The 20049-nt window shown below is 44.9% G+C and overlaps 2 protein-coding genes across 6 annotated transcripts; both read left to right on the forward strand.

Moving 5' to 3' along the window:
* The first annotated feature begins 2450 nt into the window (after positions 1–2450).
* On the forward strand, positions 2451–9299 carry arfip2a (ADP-ribosylation factor interacting protein 2a). Of its 4 annotated transcripts, XM_076977000.1 has the most exons (10): positions 2451–2660; positions 3176–3278; positions 5116–5224; positions 5400–5462; positions 6162–6239; positions 6404–6519; positions 6728–6949; positions 7237–7394; positions 7545–7719; positions 8622–9299. In XM_076977000.1, the coding sequence occupies exons 1-10, from the start codon at positions 2629–2631 to the stop codon at positions 8775–8777; spliced, it is 1212 nt and encodes a 403-aa protein (XP_076833115.1). In that variant the 5' UTR covers positions 2451–2628; the 3' UTR covers positions 8778–9299. The 4 variants fall into 4 exon arrangements, with proteins under 4 accessions (XP_076833115.1, XP_076833116.1, XP_076833117.1 ...); XM_076977001.1 differs by lacking the exon at positions 5400–5462; XM_076977002.1 differs by lacking the exons at positions 5400–5462; positions 6162–6239.
* A 1009-nt stretch (positions 9300–10308) lies between these two features.
* Positions 10309–19989, forward strand: fhdc4 (FH2 domain containing 4). 2 transcript variants are annotated; one of them, XM_076976742.1, is made up of 12 exons: positions 10309–10449; positions 10730–11129; positions 12063–12124; positions 13245–13347; positions 13465–13550; positions 13813–13913; positions 15829–15899; positions 15983–16090; positions 16421–16491; positions 16761–16878; positions 17267–17431; positions 17748–19989. In XM_076976742.1, the coding sequence occupies exons 2-12, from the start codon at positions 10806–10808 to the stop codon at positions 18861–18863; spliced, it is 2325 nt and encodes a 774-aa protein (XP_076832857.1). In that variant the 5' UTR covers positions 10309–10449; positions 10730–10805; the 3' UTR covers positions 18864–19989. The 2 variants fall into 2 exon arrangements, with proteins under 2 accessions (XP_076832857.1, XP_076832858.1); XM_076976743.1 differs by having other exon boundaries at positions 13813–13907.
* The last annotated feature ends 60 nt before the right edge of the window (positions 19990–20049 follow it).

Below are 20049 nucleotides of genomic sequence, written 5' to 3' on the forward strand. Positions count from 1 at the left end.
TGTTTGAAACTGCACATTACAAACAGTAAAAAAGAGATGAAGTCCACATGCTGCAGATTGTAAAAACACAGAGCAGCATTTCTAATTGTAATTTCCTTTGGAGTAATGACACAGCGGTACTGCAGTAAACCGCCTTGTGTTTGTGCTCGCTGGTTTGTTTTCTGGGCTCATTTTGTCTCCGCGCAGTTTAAGGTTGGGGGCGCAGTGTCTGAGAGGGTGTTGTGATGATGCTTGGGCCCCCATAATTAAATCCTTGAACAATGATAGTAAAAATGCACTGCAGAATCTACTAAACATGAAGATGAGGGGATCGCCAGTCGACGCAGAGAAGCGTTCCCAGCAGAGGTTGCAAACATGGAAGGTTTACATTGAAATGGTTCATAGGTGCCAGCAAGCTTGCGTCCAAAATGTCTCCCATGCATTTGTTGTGTACGCCGATGTCAAATTCAAGCATAAAATGTTCCGGCCGTTGTTTATGAACAGCCGCAGTGTACACAACACAAACTTCAAAATATTTAGTTCTGAAGCTGTACAGTAATTTTCCCTCTTTTAAATCAATTTTGTTCCTCTTCATAAAAGGCTGCTTGGTTTCAATTCTGTTTCCGTTTAATAACCTGGTGGTACCCCCCCCCCCCCCCCCCCCATAGCCTATAGCCCCCCTGTTCAAATTTCTTTATTCCCTGTGGGAAAAAAACAGTGGGCCCATATTCCACTGTGCTGTGGCCCAGTTTGAGGCTGACATGTGCCCCGAGGTCATTATGAGCCCATGTCGGCTCTACCTCGGTCCCGTATTCCTTTCATGGCATTGTGATCGCTCTTTAAAGTCCCCAGTCCTAGATGAAAGCGTCATTAAAAAAAATACAAAAATAAATAAATAACAGATGACTCAAATATTTTATGTTTTTTGATCAGCCTACACCATTAAAAGGCTCCACGCTTCAGAGGAGCGGAGCGATGCAACGGGGGTTTTGCCTCCGACCGAAGGTGCACACGTGTGTTTGAGATGTACGCGATTGAGGTACACGTGTGATGTGGACGTGAAAAGGGCCGAAGGTTGAAGGACACGTTCCGGTGAGCCAGAAAGTGATTGCGTTCTTTTGATTTTTCACGTCCACCTCAAGCATGAAGCCCATAAACCTTCAAAGCGAAAGAAGCCTTGTGTGAGATGCCGCTTGGCTCAGCAGACCAGGGCCCAGGACATCCTGCATAAATCTCTGGATGAATGCTGAGCCCTCAAAGTCGGGTGTGAAATGGATTCAGTCATTTTTACAATCTCCCGAATGAATGTTATTGTATAACTACACTACCGGATAGGATAAACCATGGCTCCAATCAGATGAAGAGTTTTTAAATTTAAGATAAGCGCTGTTTATACAGACACAGTTGGTTTCTTTAGATGACCCATTTGTATGTCTGTGATTCTCTTTGAAATCCGAGCCCTCAGAGACTATGCAAATATGAGATACAATGTGCAAGATGTTTTGGACATTAATATTGATGCAGGTCCTAGCATGTTGGTTTATGATGTATATAGAGATCATGGCCACCTTCCGGACTGACATAAGCTCCCAAGGCCAAAACTAATACATTAACATTAATAAGCCTGTTGACTTTACAATGAACCATCGATGCAAACTTCAACGCTGGTGCAGTTGTACAGTTTCTGCTGTTTTGGCCTGAAAACAATACAGTGTAAGGAGACTCAGTGGCAGTCATATTAAAGATTATTCAGTGAGAAGAAAACAAAAGTTCATGTCTGTCCTAGCTGCTTTATATGTAGCTCTCTGTGCACATCAACCTTTCATTTAAATATTGATTCAAAGTAAAAGGATCATGTATCTATTAAATGTTTTTTTTTCTGTAGGTCATTAAGCTGTGTTGGCTGTTTCTTATGTATCCTTTTCATAAACCAGTGTTTGTTTATTTATATGTTTACGAGCAACGACAGTAGACACAAAACATGCGTCTTTATATTGGGGGATATTGTAGGTAATAATTTATTCTGAATTATCTAGTGTGAGTCATTTCATTTCCAACCAGGAGTAAGGGATTCCTCCTGAGCCCTTCTAGTCGTCTCATGGTCACTTTTTTAAAGCATGAAACGTCTGTGAAGCCCATAACGGACCATAACGGTTTAACCAAACCTCCTCTCATGCTGCATCGTCTCGTTTGATACCTAGCTCTGGTATTCTTGAGATGATGGGGACCCCATGTGGCCAGTTTGCGTTTTTAGCCAAAATACACTGCAATCTATTTCAAATTATGAGAGATTTCTTTTGGCCAATAAAACAAAATACATTTTTGCTAAAAAATGAATTTCCTAGTTTAAGCTTTTCGCAACAACATCTCAATTGGCAGGTGTTTACGCATTAGGCTGAATAAACACTTAAATAAAAGAGTAAAGACGGAACAGAATCCTATAACCCAAGTGTGAAGCTGTGACTCGTGTCGTCAGTTCCGCTGGTGGAAAACGGAGAGGATTTGCGTTAAGGACTAAGACGGTTGTAGGAATATCTCATAGAAATGATCTGATCAACGCTCATTTACAAAAATAAATCAGTATAATCAAAATACAATCATCTATGGGACATTATCAAAACGGCTTCAGCCCGAACTAAAGAGAAGTAGATGATAAATCCGCGTTTGGAAACGGAATACAGGTAAGCAAGGGTATCATTGCGGGTCACCAGCGGAGGTGTTCGCCCCTGTCACCCCGGGGCGCGAGCCGACGGGTCTGCAGTCGCGTGCGTCACCGCAGGCCACTGCATCTTGCTGCGTTCCGCTTCCATAATAAATGCGCCTAACGCAAAACATCGCGAAGTGCATTCCAAACAAGATCTTGATGTAGTCCTTACGATATGCATGTATAGGTTACAGTTGCATATTTGTCAGAGCGATTGCATGATTGTATGATTGCTGGTCGCAGATGTGACAAGTTTCGTCTGTTTTACTTCGCTCCATGTCCGAAGTAGAGGCGGATTCTCTGACGTGTCATGGCCTGTGGCGTGGAGCGCTGTAAACCTCACGCTTTCTCTTCGGCCCAAACGTCAGTTCTTTATTCTCGTCCAATCTGACAGCTAGCTTACCCGACATCCTCCAATTCGCCTCCGGTTATATGGCAAGCTGATGCACCGTTGAGCGTTTGTTCTGTGTCCACGCGTGTCTCTCTGGAAAGGTCCAGTATGACGGACAGCATCCTGAGTAAAGCTGCTACGATGGAGATCCCTATTAACAGCAACGGAGACACAAGGACAGCCGAGGAAGACAGTCTCGAGCAGGTTGGCTACTGCTCTAAAGCACACAAACAAATAAGCTAAATATTACAAACGAATAAAATAAAGAATGAAAAAAGAATCAGAATCAGAATGAAAACAGTAGGTCTAAATCAGCAGTGAGATTATAACAGAGCAGACATATCACTATAGACCCATATATATATATATAAATATAAATATATATTTGTGCTATTTTTGTGACTTTAACATAAACAGCTTTGCTGTCTCCAGTCTACGCGTGTCATGCTAGTGTGACCAGTTTGGGTTTGTACCATCCCGTTTCACCACAGCTGTTGTCACCGTTTGTACCGTCGTCTTTCTCACGTTTCAGACAGACGTTCCCTCTGGAACTGTCACTCATGTTGTCGCGCTCTGTCTCCATCTCCATGTGTCGTTTTGTGCAGGGTGCACAGATCTGATGGCGCTTAGAGAGGAATGTGGGGAGGTGTTTGATTTGTCGAGGGCCTTGTGGTTGTGTTGTGCACATAAGGTGAAGGACGCAAAAATCACTGTGGATGCACTAAAGCTCATAAGTGGAGGCGTGTGTAGGTGGAGGCGTGTGTGTTGTGTAAGTCGGGACTTGGGGTGCTGGGGGGGCACTGGGTGCTTTAGGGAACTTCTGATTCAGTACTGCTGTGTGTGTAGAGGAGGAAAGTCACGTAAGTGCTGGAATTGGTCAGAATAATAAGCTGATTAGTTACAGTGTGACTGTACAGTGGGATTAGTTACGTGGGATTAGTTTGTGTAAATATAACAAACACTTTTACATTGTTGTTACAATATTACCTATGAATTTCTGTGGAACAAATTCCATGACTCTTCACTTAAATACTCTCAAAATGTGCATGAAACATTCTTATGAGCAGACCAGAGCAGTTAATAATAAATGTTTGTGAGTATTTAAAAGATTAACTCACATATTTCAGTCACAGTGCAAAGACAACACTTGCCTCTCCCAATCTGGTCATTTTAGCTTCTCACCTCCACCTATCACCTTTATAATCATCCCCTCATAATCATTACTCACCATTAATCACTGTTGAAGTCTGGGCATTTTTTTTCTGGATTAGGCAAGAACCGTATTTGTCTGGACTTGAAGCCACTACGTGTAATATTGTACAGTCATCCAAAGAACATGTAGAAATGTGAACTAGAGGGTTAATGTCATTCCTTACGCTCACCTTCTCTGATCTGTGCATTTCTAGCCCTTACCAGCCGCTCTTATCCAGAGCATTACGACACGCTCCCGGGGTAATAGAACCCATGACGGTGGTGTTGCCAGCAGCTTGTTCTGCCTGCTTTGCAGAGATGAGCTGTGTGACTTAAATGACCTGGGATAAGGCTACTGAATAGCTAAAGGGTACAATCAGCAGCTTATGCAGCACGGTTGTACGAAGCGTCTCCTATAGCAGCTGGTGTACGCAGAGCTTCTTTCAAACTGCAGATGTTTGTAGCCAAACAAACCACATGCTAACATCTTTTATCCAAACAGATAATCCACAGGAGTCAGAAGACTTTTGGTGATGTTAGATATGTTTGGGTGTTGGGTCCAGCTGTCAGGAATATTTCACACCCGTCTTTACTCGAGATTGTGGTCCTGCAGTTTTCGAAAGTATCAACTTCTCATCAAGCACTTCATGAATTGAATGAAGCACCTGAATTGGCAAAAACAGTGGGTGTCAATAACACCAAGATATTCTGAAGGATTCTGTGAAGTCGAACCGCCCGATGTTAAGTGGACCTTTCTAAAGCAGACACCTCCTGCGGTATGGACCCTGTTCCAGCCGGGCTGGGCAGGATGTGTCTGAACACCGTTGAATTCCCTGTCCATCGTCTCCAGGACCTGCAGCAGGTGATGGTGTCCGGACCCAACCTGAACGAGACGAACATCGTGTCCGGGGGCTACGGTGGAGCCACTGACGCCATCATCCCCACCTGCTCCATTAAAGGTGCTCACAGCATCACGTTTGCAACACTGGGCCTTAGCACATCTCTGATTCTGTGAGTGACATCTGGACTCGTGGAGTTTGCCAACGTTGTGGGTGGAGTTTGTGAAAGTTGTGGGAGGAGTTTTGCGTAGAGTCGTTCCAAATCTTTTTTTGTTTTGTTGACATATTTGTTTAGGACCAGCTATTCTTTACAACGAAGAGTATTTTGAGAGAAGATGCGGTAACACCCCCAAACCAGGTGTTTATACACCCATATGAGCTCATTTGCATATCTTGAATTTTCCCGCTCTTCCTCTCCCTTTCTGTCCAATGAGGGCACGTTTTTGCCTTTACCAGGAAGCACATGTCCCTTCCCCACAGGCTGCAGCGAGGACAGACGCATGCTGGCTGCATGCTAGTTTCTGCTGACTACACTAACACAAGAATGCACTTCCCTTGTGTATGTATGTGGGTTTTTCAGAACAGTGGTTTACACAGACCTCTTTCACGATGTTATGCCTTATAACTCAGATTAACACGTTATGCAGCACCAGGGCATTGTGGGATGAATATTTACACCTACAGTGTAAAGCGTATTCCTTGTTTTTGTCTATTGCTTACTCACCTGTTCTGTCATGTCATCGGTTGAGGTCATTACTTACCTGTCATGTCATCTCTCAGTATCGACCTTTGACCCCTCGCCTTAATCTCCCTTATCACTTAGGATTGTGAACATTAATCGTTTTACTCATTCATCCGTCCTGTTTTTATTTACTACCATGAGTTGTGTCCTCACTGGAAACTATTCCCACCCTCATTTCCATACCTACCTTTAACCCCACCCCCACCTGTAACTTAACCCCACCCCCACCTGTAAGTCAACCCCACCCCTCACGTGTGCTCACCCTGCCTCATCTACCCTACTTTCACCCCCTCCACTCTTGTCCACTCATTTCAGACATTCGCTCCAAGTCTAGGGATATTCGTCCCAGCCAATCAGCTTCCAGTGCGAGTGCCTGCCCAGATCACTACCCAGGTACCATAGGGGCTGGTCACCATTGCCTTCCGCTTCACACATCGCACGGCTTCAGCGGCATTACATTTCACGTCGACCCATTCAGAGCGAGGTGTCACACGTGACCGGTGCTGACGTACACCACGTTAGATTTTGACTTTTAGTTCTCCCACCTTTTCCACCAGCTCCCAGCATGCACGCTAGTGCCAGCAACCCGTCCATGATGTCGGAGGAGGCAACGCGAGGCATAGCTGTGGAAAAGTTTGACAGCGTGAAGAAATGGAGCATTAACACTTACAAGGTGTGTTCCTCCGGTGCTTACCACTTTCCGTTGTGGTCTAGAGCACCTGGCAACCGGTCGGCCCGAGGCTGGCATCGCCGTCATGGCGGTGTGAGTCTTTATGAGTCATCGTTCCTGAGCCTTTAATCCACTTTCTCTCTCTCTCTCTCTCTCTCTCTCTCTCTCTCTCTCTCTCTCTTTCACTCCACCCTCTCCTCCCGGGCCGCAGTGCACGAAGCAGATGTTCTCGGAGCGCTTCGGCCGCGGTTCCCGCACCGTGGACCTGGAGCTGGAGGCCCAGATCGACGTGCTGCGGGACACCAAGCAGAAGTACGAGCACGTGCTCGGGCTGGCGCAGGCGCTGACCGACCACTTCTGCAGCATGGTCCAGACACAGCAGGCTCTGGGAGACGCCTTCGCTGACCTCAGCCAGAAGTCCCCAGAGCTGCAGGTCAACAGCCACTCCCACCAACAACCACTGGTTCTGAATTATGAGACTAGCTTGCTGAATGCACAGTATACTGAGTAATGTGAAATCAAATGTAGTCATGCTTGTAGTCATGCTTTGGATAATCTTATTCATGGTAAAAAAATTTGCTTTGAGATAATTAATAAATCTTGTCAGATAAAGGTAACTATTTTAGGATTAGAGTATTTTACTCTGTAATAAGTGTACTGCTGAATATGCACATGGACCACTTCGAACACCATGAGTAAGCACACGCTTGTCTTCTTCAGGATGAATTTGGCTACAACGCAGAGACACAGCGATTGCTCTGTAAGAACGGGGAGACACTGCTGGGTGCCATCAACTTCTTTGTGTCTAGCATCAACACCTTGGTAAACAAAACCATGGAGGACACGCTAATGACCATCAAGATGTATGAGAATGCAAGGTACTGCCGTCTGTGTGATAATCCTCTGAGCAAACACAAAGGGAGGTTCTCACACCCTTTTAGGATTCAGTCTTTTGATCTTGTGCAAATATTGGTGAAAATGTTTCCTCACCACACTGAGTAAGAAGACCGTTGTGTGTATGAGTGTAGGTTGGAGTATGATGCCTACAGGACAGACCTGGAGGAGCTGAGCACGGGACCACGGGACGCGGCCGCCCTGGCACGCATCGACACGGCGCAGCAGGAATACCACGTCCACAAAGACAAGTACGAGCGTCTACGCAGCGACGTCACCATCAAACTCAAGTTCCTGGAGGAGAACAAGGTAGCCGCCCATCACCCCGTACCTGTTAAACATCCATGCCCATCACCCCGTACCTGTTAAACATCCACGCCCATCACCCCGTACCTGTTAAACATCCACGCCCATCACCCCGTACCTGTTAAACATCCACGCCCATCACCTCGCACCTGCTAAACATCCACGCCCATCACCCCGCACCTGCTAAACATCCACGCCCATCACCCCGCACCTGTTAAACATCCACGCCCCTCACCCCACACCTGTTAAACATCCACGCCCATCACCCCGCACCTGCTAAACATCCACGCCCATCACCCCACACCTGCTAAACATCCACGCCCATCACCCCGCACCTGTTAAACATCCACGCCCATCACCCCGCACCTGTTAAACATCCACGCCCCTCACCCCACACCTGTTAAACATCCACGCCCCTCACCCCACACCTGTTAAACATCCACGCCCATCACCCCGCACCTGTTAAACATCCACGCCCATCACCCCACACCTGCTAAACATCCACGCCCATCATCCTACACCTGCTAAACATCCACGCCCATCGCCCCACACCTGTTAAACATCCACGCCCATCGCCCCACACCTGTTAAACATCCACGCCCATCATCCCACACCTGTTAAACATCCACGCCCATCACCCCGTACCTGTTAAACATCCATGCCCACAACCATGCGGGTACCTTCTCAGCATTAATACTGTACTGTACTGTACTGCACCACCCAAAATCTGGTCAACAGTTGTCCTGTGGTTAGACACTGACCAGCGACGAACAAGTAGGAGACTGATTGGCCTGCAGCCTGTAATTTTGCACATGTCTGTGTCTGTCCGTCCTAGCGGATGGAAAAGTCTCTCTGTTACCCAGCATTCACCCACACTGATGTGTTTTGGGGGCGGGGCCACGCAGGTGAAGGTGATGCACAAGCAGCTCCTCCTCTTCCACAACGCAATCTCCGCCTACTTCGCCGGCAACCAGCAGCAGTTGGAAAACACGCTGAGGCAGTTCAGCGTGAAGTTGAGGCGGCCCGGCGCCGAGCGGCCGTCCTGGCTGGAGGAGCAGTGACGCGGGCCTGACGCGGGCCAGACGGCCCCACGCGGGGAGGCTTCCGGACGGGAGACGGTGCGACCTCAGAAGGCGGCTGGACCGACAACGAACGCTTTGGGATTTTCCACGCCGTGAAAGTCGATCTGGTTTATTTGAAACCAGTTTTTATTAGGGTCAATCAGACGGGAGTGAGACATGTTCACATCTTTTGTCTTTGTATTTAGATTGAGATTATTTTTGAGGGTTTTTTTTTTTCTCAACAAAGTGTAAACATGCCCACATATGTGGCAAGCACCTTCTAGTGATGTTATTTTAATCACCTTTAATTTAGACTGAGCATAAAATGTAATTTGGTGAGTGTATGCGTTTGTGTGTGTGTGTGTGTGTGTGTGTGTGTGTGTGTGTGTGTGTGTGGGCATCAGTGCATTAGAATGGGGCATGTTCAAAATAATTGTTAAAAAAAGGTAATTACATGTATATTATTGTGTAAATTACTGTGTAAAGTGTCAAATATCAAATTAAACACATTTTGAAAAGGTTGTTATAGTGGATGAATCTGTCACACCGACTGTATTAGTGTTTATCTTGGATAAACTCTATTTTGAGTTCTAACAAATGTAAATCATCAGTGATTCTGAATTGACTATATCAGTAAGTATTTGACGAACTCGGATTTAATTTCTGCACAAAACTCATTCAGCATGATCTGCACAGAATAATCTATCTTTCTCATCTCACCCCTTTTCATTTTCCATCCACCTAAGGGGCCACTGTTGGCTAATCCTTTGAGATTGTCTTTCAAAAAAGCAGCAGTTCACAATTCACTAATCACCACTGGCTTGTTGATCTTTTAAAATGCTACAATGACCTTAAAAAGTACCATTACAAAGAGTCAGGATTATAATTCACTGTACATTTCAGGTATACTGGTAACTGCTCAACGGAACATTGTGACAGGACACACGTGCACATTTCATCACTGTGTGTGTGTGTGGTCTAGTGCCCTTAGCCTGTTTGTATAATAGGCTATATAAAATTCAGTATTGAGCTGGTAAAGGTCAGATGGTAAAGCTCAGATAGGCTAAAAGATTGTTTCCAAAGTTAAAAGGATGCAAGAAGTTATGAAGTAGGTCACTGCATTTTAAGATTAATTTACTGTAGGCCTATCGGTTTTCATAAAAACATCACATCCATCCATCTTCGCGTCCACTGGATTCGCATTAACGTAACCCGAAAAGGTCACTTGCCGTTAAGAGTGTCTTTTAAGTTGTAATTATATATATATATATATATATATATATATATATATATATATATATATATATATATATATATATATATATATATATATATATATTATACCAAAAGCAAAAATAAAACAAACCATTTTCACAAACAGCGATGACTTGTTTCTAACAGTTTAAGGACGTTTGAGGGAAAAAAAACTGGTACTGATTAAATCACAGCGCTCTTTGATTCGTGGGGGGTGTTTTTCATTGCAGTCTTACTTAACTGCGCAGACTCAGTGTGACGCCGGCAGGGGGCGTAACTGGGCGTGGCAGCGTCGCCTCAGGTGAGATCGTTACAACACTTCCCCGCGCGTGGCCGAGCGCTACTGCACTTCGCCAGCTTTCAGCAACAACACCAGTCAAAGTACATTACACAAAGCTTTGATATTCGTTTTAATGTGGTAAGTTACAATTTTACTTTCCTTTTTTATTTACTGTTACTCTCCTCTTTCGTGGGTCCTGTTCCCAGTTCAGATAGTTTGTGTGTGAAGTCAAGAATAAGTGTAAGAGTTACTACAGTTTTTAGTTTGCTCTGTGAACCACGTAGTGAAAGAACATCTTAGTTTATAGTTCCAGTTATTATCATCTGCTTCCTCTTATCTTTAAAAAAGAGCAGTCGTTGACCCCGGTTCTGTTCCATCTCCTAACTGTGATGTCTTGTTCCTACCACTCTCTCCTCAGTGTGGCCAGACAGGAGGTCCTGCTATGAAGAATAAAATGGAGCTCAGTCTATAGTGTGCCTCACCTGCCACGATCAATGGCAGAGCCACCACCTCCACCACCTCCTGCTCCACCACCACCGGCGCCCCCTCCACCCCCGGCACCCGCCTTCGGTGGGAAGCCGCTGGCCAGGGGGGCGAGGGCGAACTCCAGGATGCGTAACTTCAACTGGGACGCCATACCCCAGGCCACCGTGCTCGGCAAACACAACATATGGACCGTCGAGAAGAAGAAAGAGTACGAGCTGGACACCCAGCGCATGGAAGAGCTCTTCAGTCACAAAGAGCAGACAGCCAGTCCTGGCCGGACCTCCGTACGCAGGAACAGAGGCGCGCCAAACAGCGGCCAGCCCGCAGAAGTGGTCAGTGGTTTGTTTGTCCTGATTCTGTTTGGTCTTTTCTGCACAGCAGCCTGGCATTGACTCTCCATGTGGACTTTAGGTTGTGAGACTCGAAGCTTGTAATGTTCTCAGAAGTCCTGTTCTTCTTTAACGCAACTACTAAGTTTTCCTGATACTGATGATTCCATTATTCCTTAGTTTTCAGTCTATACAGAATCAAACTACTTTGATAAAATCAAAATTGCCACCATTACACCATTACACCATTGTTTTTAGTTATAATTGTGTACAGTTTAAACTCTTATGACATATATATTTTTCCAGTAGGATTTCATTACTGTGAGCTGAGCTGTAAGATAACTATGGGATATGATGGTGTAATCATAATATGGTGTTGCTCAGGTATGCGGGGGGGGGAATGTTTCAAAACGTTTCCTGTTTGTTTGATTTGCGTGTTTTCTCTGGTAGCTGGACAAAATGCACATCTTGAACCATCTATATTAATTCAGCATTTAATGAAATCCACATGGTGTGCATTGTTGAACAGTTAAATAATTTTTATGAGCACCCTCTGAAGTATTTTCAGACATTTGAATATATGTGAGATGGTTAAAGTGGAAATATCTGTTATTAATAGTCTTATTAACACCTTGCATTTGGCCAATATTGTAATGTGGTCAACGTAACTGTTATTGTTATGTGGTCCGTGCCTTGTGTAAGCAGCAGCATAATCTTGTTATGGAAGCACATATTTCTGCCATTGTGTGTGATTTTTTAGATCACTTATAATTTACAACAAAACCTCAAAAAGGCACAACAAAAATGTGCAGGATTTGGGGTCATTGGTGTTCAACTGCAATGAACCCAAGACCAGCATTACAGTCAATAATCAATAACACTGATGAGCTTCTGTCTGTGTGTGTGTGTGTGTGTGTGTGTGTGTGTGTGTATCAGGTGGCTATTCTTAACCCCAAGAAGAGCATGAACCTTGGCATTTTGCTGAAACAATTGAAGCGGTGAGTGCTTCAGCCCCTGAGCTGGGAACAGGACCCATGAAAGAGTGAAATCTAGCGCGTCAGTTTACTGTAAAGATCTGGGTGGGGTTTCCGTGGAGACATGCCTCTGAGTGGCCACATGTCTCGGCAAGCAAGGTATCTGAGAATTGCTTCACTGCCCCAGTGGAAGATGGCTGTTGTTTTCACTGATAAAAGGGGTCAAGCCATTGCCCTGTTTGAGCAGTGTCATGAATAGATTAGCTCAAATGGGGACAGTGTGATAGACTTTGAGATGTGAATCGATCAATATTTAGATGCCAGAGTATGCTAACAGCAGACGTCGGCGTGTGCACAGAGCACATGTGCACTTGTTTGTGTATTGCAGGCCGGGGCCTGTTCTGTGGGGAGGTGTTTTCAGTGCTTTACTAAGCAGGACGAGCTTGAGGTTTCTAGGCAGAGATGACAAGGTCCAACCTCAGACCTTCCCTTCCCCGTAAAGAACCCAAACTGTACAACATGGAAGTTGAAAACTTCCCCTCACGAGTTCAACAATCACATCACATGCATTGGGAGGTGTCATTGTGGAGCAGGGTGTGTCTGATTGGATGAATTCATGTCCCCATGTCATGGGCAGGAACCTTTTAAACCACTGTAGCTACTGTTAAACGCTCCGCCCTTCCCTGGTGAGACTAACACTACGTCATTGAAGCAATTAACCATGACCTGCAGTGATGCACGTATTGACATGTTGTTGTGGTTGGTGACAGAGGTGTAACCTCTGATAGTTGTGGAGCTAGAGGGAAGTGACATGACATACTGATGATATGCACAACCCTAACCTTAACCCTAACATCTTGATGACAGTGCTACTAGAATCCTGACCAACCAAAAAATCAGTTTGAAAAAAAAGACTAATTTTAACACATTTTAAGATCTTTAATATCTTTTATTAAAATAGATATATTATTAAAAATAGATATATTATTAAAATAGTTTAAAATATTAAAATATATGAATATCTATTTCATGCTCTAGCCATTTGAGAATCACATTCTTTCTAAATATGAAATTTATTCATTGTTTAGCTTTACAGCACACCACACATCATTCCATATAAACTCTCTGCCACACCCCCCTATAGGACAGTCAAGGAAATGATGGAGGATATCTGTCAAGGCAGGACTGAAGCGTTTGGCTCTGGGAGACTGGAAGAACTGTTCAAACTGCTGCCTGACACTGGGGAGGTATATTTATTCACAAATCCATCCAATACACACAACTCACCAAATCCAGGAGGAAAGAATTACTCCCACATCAAGGTTTGCTTACGACGTGTTGATGGTGTTTGTGTGTGTTGTCAGGTGAGACGACTGCTCGCTTTTAAAGGAGACTGTTCCGCCCTCACTGAAGCAGATCAGTTCATGGTTCAACTTGTAAAGGTCCCAGGGTGAGTCACACACTCTCAGAGAACACTCTTTGTCTTCTTTTTTGTGCAGAAGGTCAGTGATGTCTCCAGTCTGTTAGTAGCTGTTTACCTTTTTTTCAGTTAAAATATTGACTTTATGCAATTTCACATAAGCTAATGAGGTCTTCACTACAGTTAGCATCAACTTATCATAATTTCCATCCAATTTTCTGTTATTTCTTATATTTATAATCCCTTGCATGCTATATCTTTGATCATGTCCTCACCTTACATCTCCAACTAGCTATGAGGAACGACTGAAGTGTTTAGTCGTGAAAGACGAATTTCCGCATTTTATGGAGGAGCTGAATCACTCCATCTCCATCATGACTGCTGCTGGTAAAGGTACCATCATGCCGTCGTCTAAGTTCTTGATCCCAGGGGCCACTGTGGCCTTGTGTGTTAACTACCTCCATGTGGGGGTGATTCTGTGGTGGTTCTCCTTCTGAATCCTGCAGATCCCCTGAATGGTGCATCTGAATATCTTTTTTCCTCACTTCCATTACACCTTAGTCATCACATAGTCAACAAAGCCAGGTGTGCTGTATGTAGGGAAGGGTGGAGCTCGCTGTAGTCATCTACGTGGATTCTCCATGGCTGGTGTGGGATATAGCTCTTCACAGTGGCACTAACCTGAACTCACCTTCAAGCAAACCCCAGACCCTTATTTACACTGGTCTATATTCACTGACCCTAACCCCTTCAACCAAACCTCAGACCCTTACTTACACTGGTTTATATTCACTGACCCTAACCCCTTCAAGCAAACCCCAGACCCTTACTTACACTGGTTTATATTCACTGACCCTAACCCCTTCAACAAAACCCCAGACCCTTACTTACACTGGTCTATATTCACTGACCCTAACCCCTTCAACCAAACCCCAGACCCTTACTTACACTGGTTCATATTCACTGACCCTAACCCCTTCAACAAACCCCAGACCCTTATTTACACTGGTTTATATTCACTGACCCTAACCCCTTCAACAAACCCCAGACCCTTATTTACACTGGTTTATATTCACTAACCCTAACCCCTTCAACAAAACCCCAAACCCTTACTTACACTGGTTTATATTCACTAACCCTAACCCCTTCAACAAACCCCAGACCCTTACTTTCACTGGTTTATATTCACTAACCCTAACCCCTTCAACAAAACCCCAAACCCTGAATTACACTGGTTTATATTCACTAACCCTAACCCCTTCAACAAAACCCTAGACCCTTACTTACACTGGTTTATATTCACTAACCCTAACCCCTTCAACAAAATCCCAAACCCTTACTTACACTGGTTTATATTCACTAACCCTAACCCCTTCAACAAACCCCTGACCCTTACTTACACTGGTTTATATTCACTAACCCTAACCCCTTCAACAAACCCCAGACCCTTACTTACACTGGTTTATATTCACTAACCCTAACCCCTTCAACCAAACCCCAGACCCTTAATTACACTGGTTTATATTCACTAACACTAACCCCTTCAACCAAACCCCTGACCCTTACTTACACTGGTTTATATTCAATAAGCCTAACCCCTTTAACAAAACCCCAGACCCTTACTTACACTGGTTCATATTCACTAACCCTAACCCCTTCAACAAAACCCTAGACCCTTACTTAAACCAGTTAAAATTCACTCTTTAGGTTGAGTGCAAACTGCATTTTGTCTTCTAATTTACAAAGTGACTAGGTTTAATCTGATATAAAGAATTGATTGGTCAAGAGGTTTTATGGTTGCTAACAGTGGAAGTGAATTGCTTCCCATTAGCACTTGTTCAAATGAATCATTCTAAGGCACATTCTTACAGCCATTCATTTAACTATTCATTTAACTCTTTTATCACTGTAGTACCAAACTCTTTAACTTAGTTGTGATAAAAAATGTTCTGTTATTTTGTGCTTAGAGATGAGCTCACACTATATACTATATTACTATTTATCACTAGTATTATGTTATTACTGCTTTTTAGTGTTAGTTCCCTTTTAATTCAATTTAATATTTCCAGTGCTGTGCATGAGAGATTTTTCTTTGTTTTGCACAAGCAGTGACATTGTATGTCATATCCACACAATAGCTTTCAAAAGCTAAACAACAGACAAATGTTGAAACATACCATTTGCTTTATGGCGTCACTGCATGCTGCAGTAATTTGATATTATTATACACATTTCATGTGATTTTGATGTGGTGCGATTCGCGCTAATATGCAGGCCGACTGTTCTTTCTGTCTGCAAACTCTTGTAGAGCTCTTGGACTGCACAGACCTTCACTCCATCATCCGCCTGGTACTGAAGACAGGCAACTACATGAACTCTGTAAGTACTTCTTCTTTTGCACGTGCACGTGCACAGGCGGGTCACGTGCCCCACACTGACCCGTGACCTGCGCTCCTCACCAGGGTGGCTACGCTGGCAGTGCTGTGGGCTTCCGGATGACGTCCCTCCTGAAGCTGGCCGACACGAAGGCCAACAGGCCCGGGATGAACCTGATGCACTACGTTGCGATGGTACGGAAGGCTCGTCAGCCCAAACAGGGCTGCACAGTTTTGCACTGGATTACGTAAATCTTATTATTACTTTATGTCAGATTCTAGATTAATGTTCTGTGCTTTTTTCTGAGAAATTATGGAATTTAATTGATTCTGCAAATATTATTAATTGTAGAAAAGAAAAAAAAATCATCAAGGGTTTACATATACATATAATATTACATATAGTATTTTCCTCCATAACGGTCTCGGGTAACACTTGCAGTGAACGGATAAGATGGCATCACTGACTTCACATTGTGCTGTTACTGTTCCTCCCTCTCACTATTGCTTTGGTCCCCTGGCCAGCAAGCGCTGAAGAGTGATCCAGCTCTCCTCAGGTTTCCTGAGCTGCTCCCAAACGTTGGAGATGCAGCAAGGTACACACAACACATGTTGACACCTGCACCTTTTTACAAATGACTGATGTCGCACCAAAATCGGAGCATTAATGCTGGACAAAACGGCATAATAAGTCACTCTGTAATGCAGTTTAGTGAAAGAAGTGTGCAGCTGACAGTGACGTTGCTGATTGGTCATCCAGGTCATCCTGTTCTCCAACTGTAACGGCTTTCAAACATCTGCCTGTTGTGCTCATGATGGAGCTCATCATGGAGTTTTACATCAACACGTGTCCATCCCTTCACAGAATCCACAAACAGGAAGTTGAGTCGGAGTTCCAAAAGAAGGCGTGTGAAGTCCAGCAGGCCAGAATGGCCGCTGAGAAACAAGCTGACCTGGCAGCGCAGATGAAAGACTTTTTTATGGTAAGACCCATCCCTCCGTCATCTGTCTGTTGAATTACCTGCTTCCCCATAATAAACTTTTAAAGGTCACATAACAGAACAGACGGATTGCTGAATCGCTAAAAAAAATAGTACTAAACCCGTTGCTATTATTCAGTAGCTTTCATGTCGTACTTGTTGGACAGAATGTCCTTTCCAGACATCACTGGTGACCCCAGTTGGTCATAATCAGATTTCATTCTTGGATTCTGCCCAGAGCCTTTAAGACTTCAGAGAACATTTGCCTCTGAAGATATAAGGGCCTGTTGTAAAGCTGCAGCAGACACCTGTTGGGTTGGACATCCCCAGCCCGCAGTGTTTATGACCTCTGTCTTCCTATTTATGACCTCTGTCCTCCCGTTACCCTCAGCATGCCGACTCCAAAATCGCTGAAGCAGAGGCCTCCTTTAAAAGCCTGGACGCCATCACCGCGTCCGTGGCCGAATACTTCTGCGAGGAGCCGGGCGAGTTTAAGCTGGACGAGTGCTGCTCCATCTTCCAGTCCTTCTGTGAGAGGTTCAGACGAGCCCTTCAGGTAACACTCTCCTCCCTTCTTCACTCAAACTGTAATGGACGCTCTACTGGAACTTTCCGGAAATTCTAAGGATCTGCCAGTTCCAGTTGTTCCGCTCTTAGTGGAGTACATCCATACCTCTTATGTTAATTTCAGGGTAGCTTACTGAATAGGTTTCACCAGCTATTTAGATAAGCGTATACTTTTAATATTAGAGGTTGATTTTCTTTTGGGTTCTACATATTCATGTCAAACTGCCATTAGATTGCATCCTTTCGTGTTGCATTCTGAGCGTGTCAGGTGGTTTTTCACAGTTGTGCTGAATGTGTTTCCTCAGGAGAACACAGAGCGTGAGATGGCTGAGGTGAAGCGGAGGCAGCGAGAGAGACTCCAGTCTGTGTCCAAGCGTCGGTCGATCGCCACGTGCTCCGCGCGGGACAAAGACGTGGAGGGGGTGGCGTTGGAGTCAGTTCTCCAGAGGTTCCTAACCCACGGGTCGAATAGGAGAACCAGGACACCCTCACCAACAGGGAAGGGAACCAGACTTTCGGAAATCACCTCACAAGATAACTGTCTCTCCAAAGGTTTCAAGAAGCCCAACAATACAGTAAACGTCTTCCAGCCTTCCTCAGATAAGGAGAACGTGGAGGATCACGTGGAGCTGACTTCCAAAAAGTCAGAGGCCAAAATTTCGAGTCCTTCATGGAAAAAGGTTGGAAGTAACACTCCACCCAGTGTCCGAGCGTCAGTGGTGGCGAACGAAGATGAGGAGGGTCAAACGACTGAGGAAGAAGCACAGAAACTTAGGGAAGTGTCGCAAAAGGTGCTGCGATACCAATCTAGCCGAGGGAGCGTGTCTTCAGGCGAGTACAGTTCTCCACTCACCTCTCCGTGCAAACGGGTCTTCCAGGACAGGGAGAAACTGCTGTCTGTTTCGACTGGCGAGGACAACCCCAAACCCAGCGTAAGCCCGCTGGTTCTGCGGAAGAGAAGCACGGATAAGATCAACCGTCGACACACCATAGCCCTTCCCACGAGGGCCTCACAAGGAAGTGAAAATGAGGAAGACCTGTTCGTCCCCAGCGGTCACACAGGCGGGACTCCGCCTGGAGACCAGATTCCTCCTTTGGGAAACATTGGGAGGTTGAAATCTGCGGACAGCTGGCTACCTACCACACACTCGGAAGCCAAACCAGAGGCAGATCCAGGCGTACCCAACGATACCGTAACCGGTGCTCTGAGCAGACCGGACGAGGTGAGCAAACCAGCAGAGGCTAGAGGGGAAGACGTGGGGGCAAAGCCCGGGGAAAGTTCGTCCGACTCGCAACGGGGTAACGCCCCGCGAAGCAGCCAGACCAGAGAGCGGTCACGGTTCTTCTCCTTCTTTAAGCGCCTGGGTGAAATGAGCAGAACAAACAGTAAAGAGATCGAACCCAGCAGCGTGGACCCATAACACGAGCATTCATCACTCAAGAAGAGTTTTGGGACACGGACGTCATTGGATAAAACTGGATAGATTCAATGTACACTGTATGTTCTTGTCATGAAAAGTGTGAAACCATAAAAGTGGTGACTTAATTTATTAGGTGAGCTATAGAGATATTACAAAGCTGCAATTGCACAAATGTGTCACATGGCTGCGCTGTTTGACAAAGACGCTCTCTTTTTAGAAAGCAGCAGCTCAGAGGGAAATTAGAATAGCTCCTTTACCCAAGAATACACTTTAAGATGTCATTCATCTGACATAACAGGGCGGAGGGTTGATTTCTTTGCCACAGCAAGCAGCAACCTGAATCCCCTCTGACGTGCGCATATGTCCCGTATGCAGACACAATTATCTAAAGTCTTAAAGGTCATCAGCTCTCACTGTCCTCTAATGTTTCTGTCTACCTGCAAGCTAGGTCTGCATGATACGGACAGAACCCTATTATTACAACTATATGTCTTACTGCACTTGAGAGGATCCATAATGAGATGCGAGATGGTTAAAGATTGCCCTGTGTTATGTCGACAAAACAAATTGCTCCTGTAAAATGTATTTACATTTCTTGCGAATGGCGTGGTGTGGCCAAACACCCACGCTGTTCTCGTCTGGCTCGGCATTCATTAGTGGAGATTCATGCAGCTCATAAAAATGAATGCTGGGGGACTCATTTACATATTGCTGCCCTGTGCGATATCAGCATTAACTAGCAATCTTCCCTTCTCCGCCTGGGAGTGCAGAGTGAATAGGGGAGAGGGCGGGGCGAGGGGCGGGGTCTTCCCCAGGGACGCTGTAGTGGGGGTGGGGCTAGATGAGATGGGACGAAGAAGCTGAACAGGAAAAAGTCTTGTAGTTGCAGATATGGGGTCTAGACAGCAGATGTGACAGCATGTTTTTTTCCACAGCAGTTCATCGTGTATTTGGACAACATTGTGAGGATGCTTTGAACTTGTTGATAAAAAAAAGAAATAACTTTAAATTCTAATGTCCAATTTAATGTTAAATTATTTGTACTAATTTGCAGTGACTTTACGTTTTAGAAATCAAAGTGTTCGCTTCGTTCATTTCAAATACAGTATGTCGTCATGTGAAGATATCGACCGTCTGGAAACTATAATTATTTAAAATAATTTTATTCCTCACGTCCCACAATGCA

Source organism: Brachyhypopomus gauderio, chromosome 16, assembly GCF_052324685.1.
Source record: "Brachyhypopomus gauderio isolate BG-103 chromosome 16, BGAUD_0.2, whole genome shotgun sequence".
NCBI classification, from domain to species: domain Eukaryota; kingdom Metazoa; phylum Chordata; class Actinopteri; order Gymnotiformes; family Hypopomidae; genus Brachyhypopomus; species Brachyhypopomus gauderio.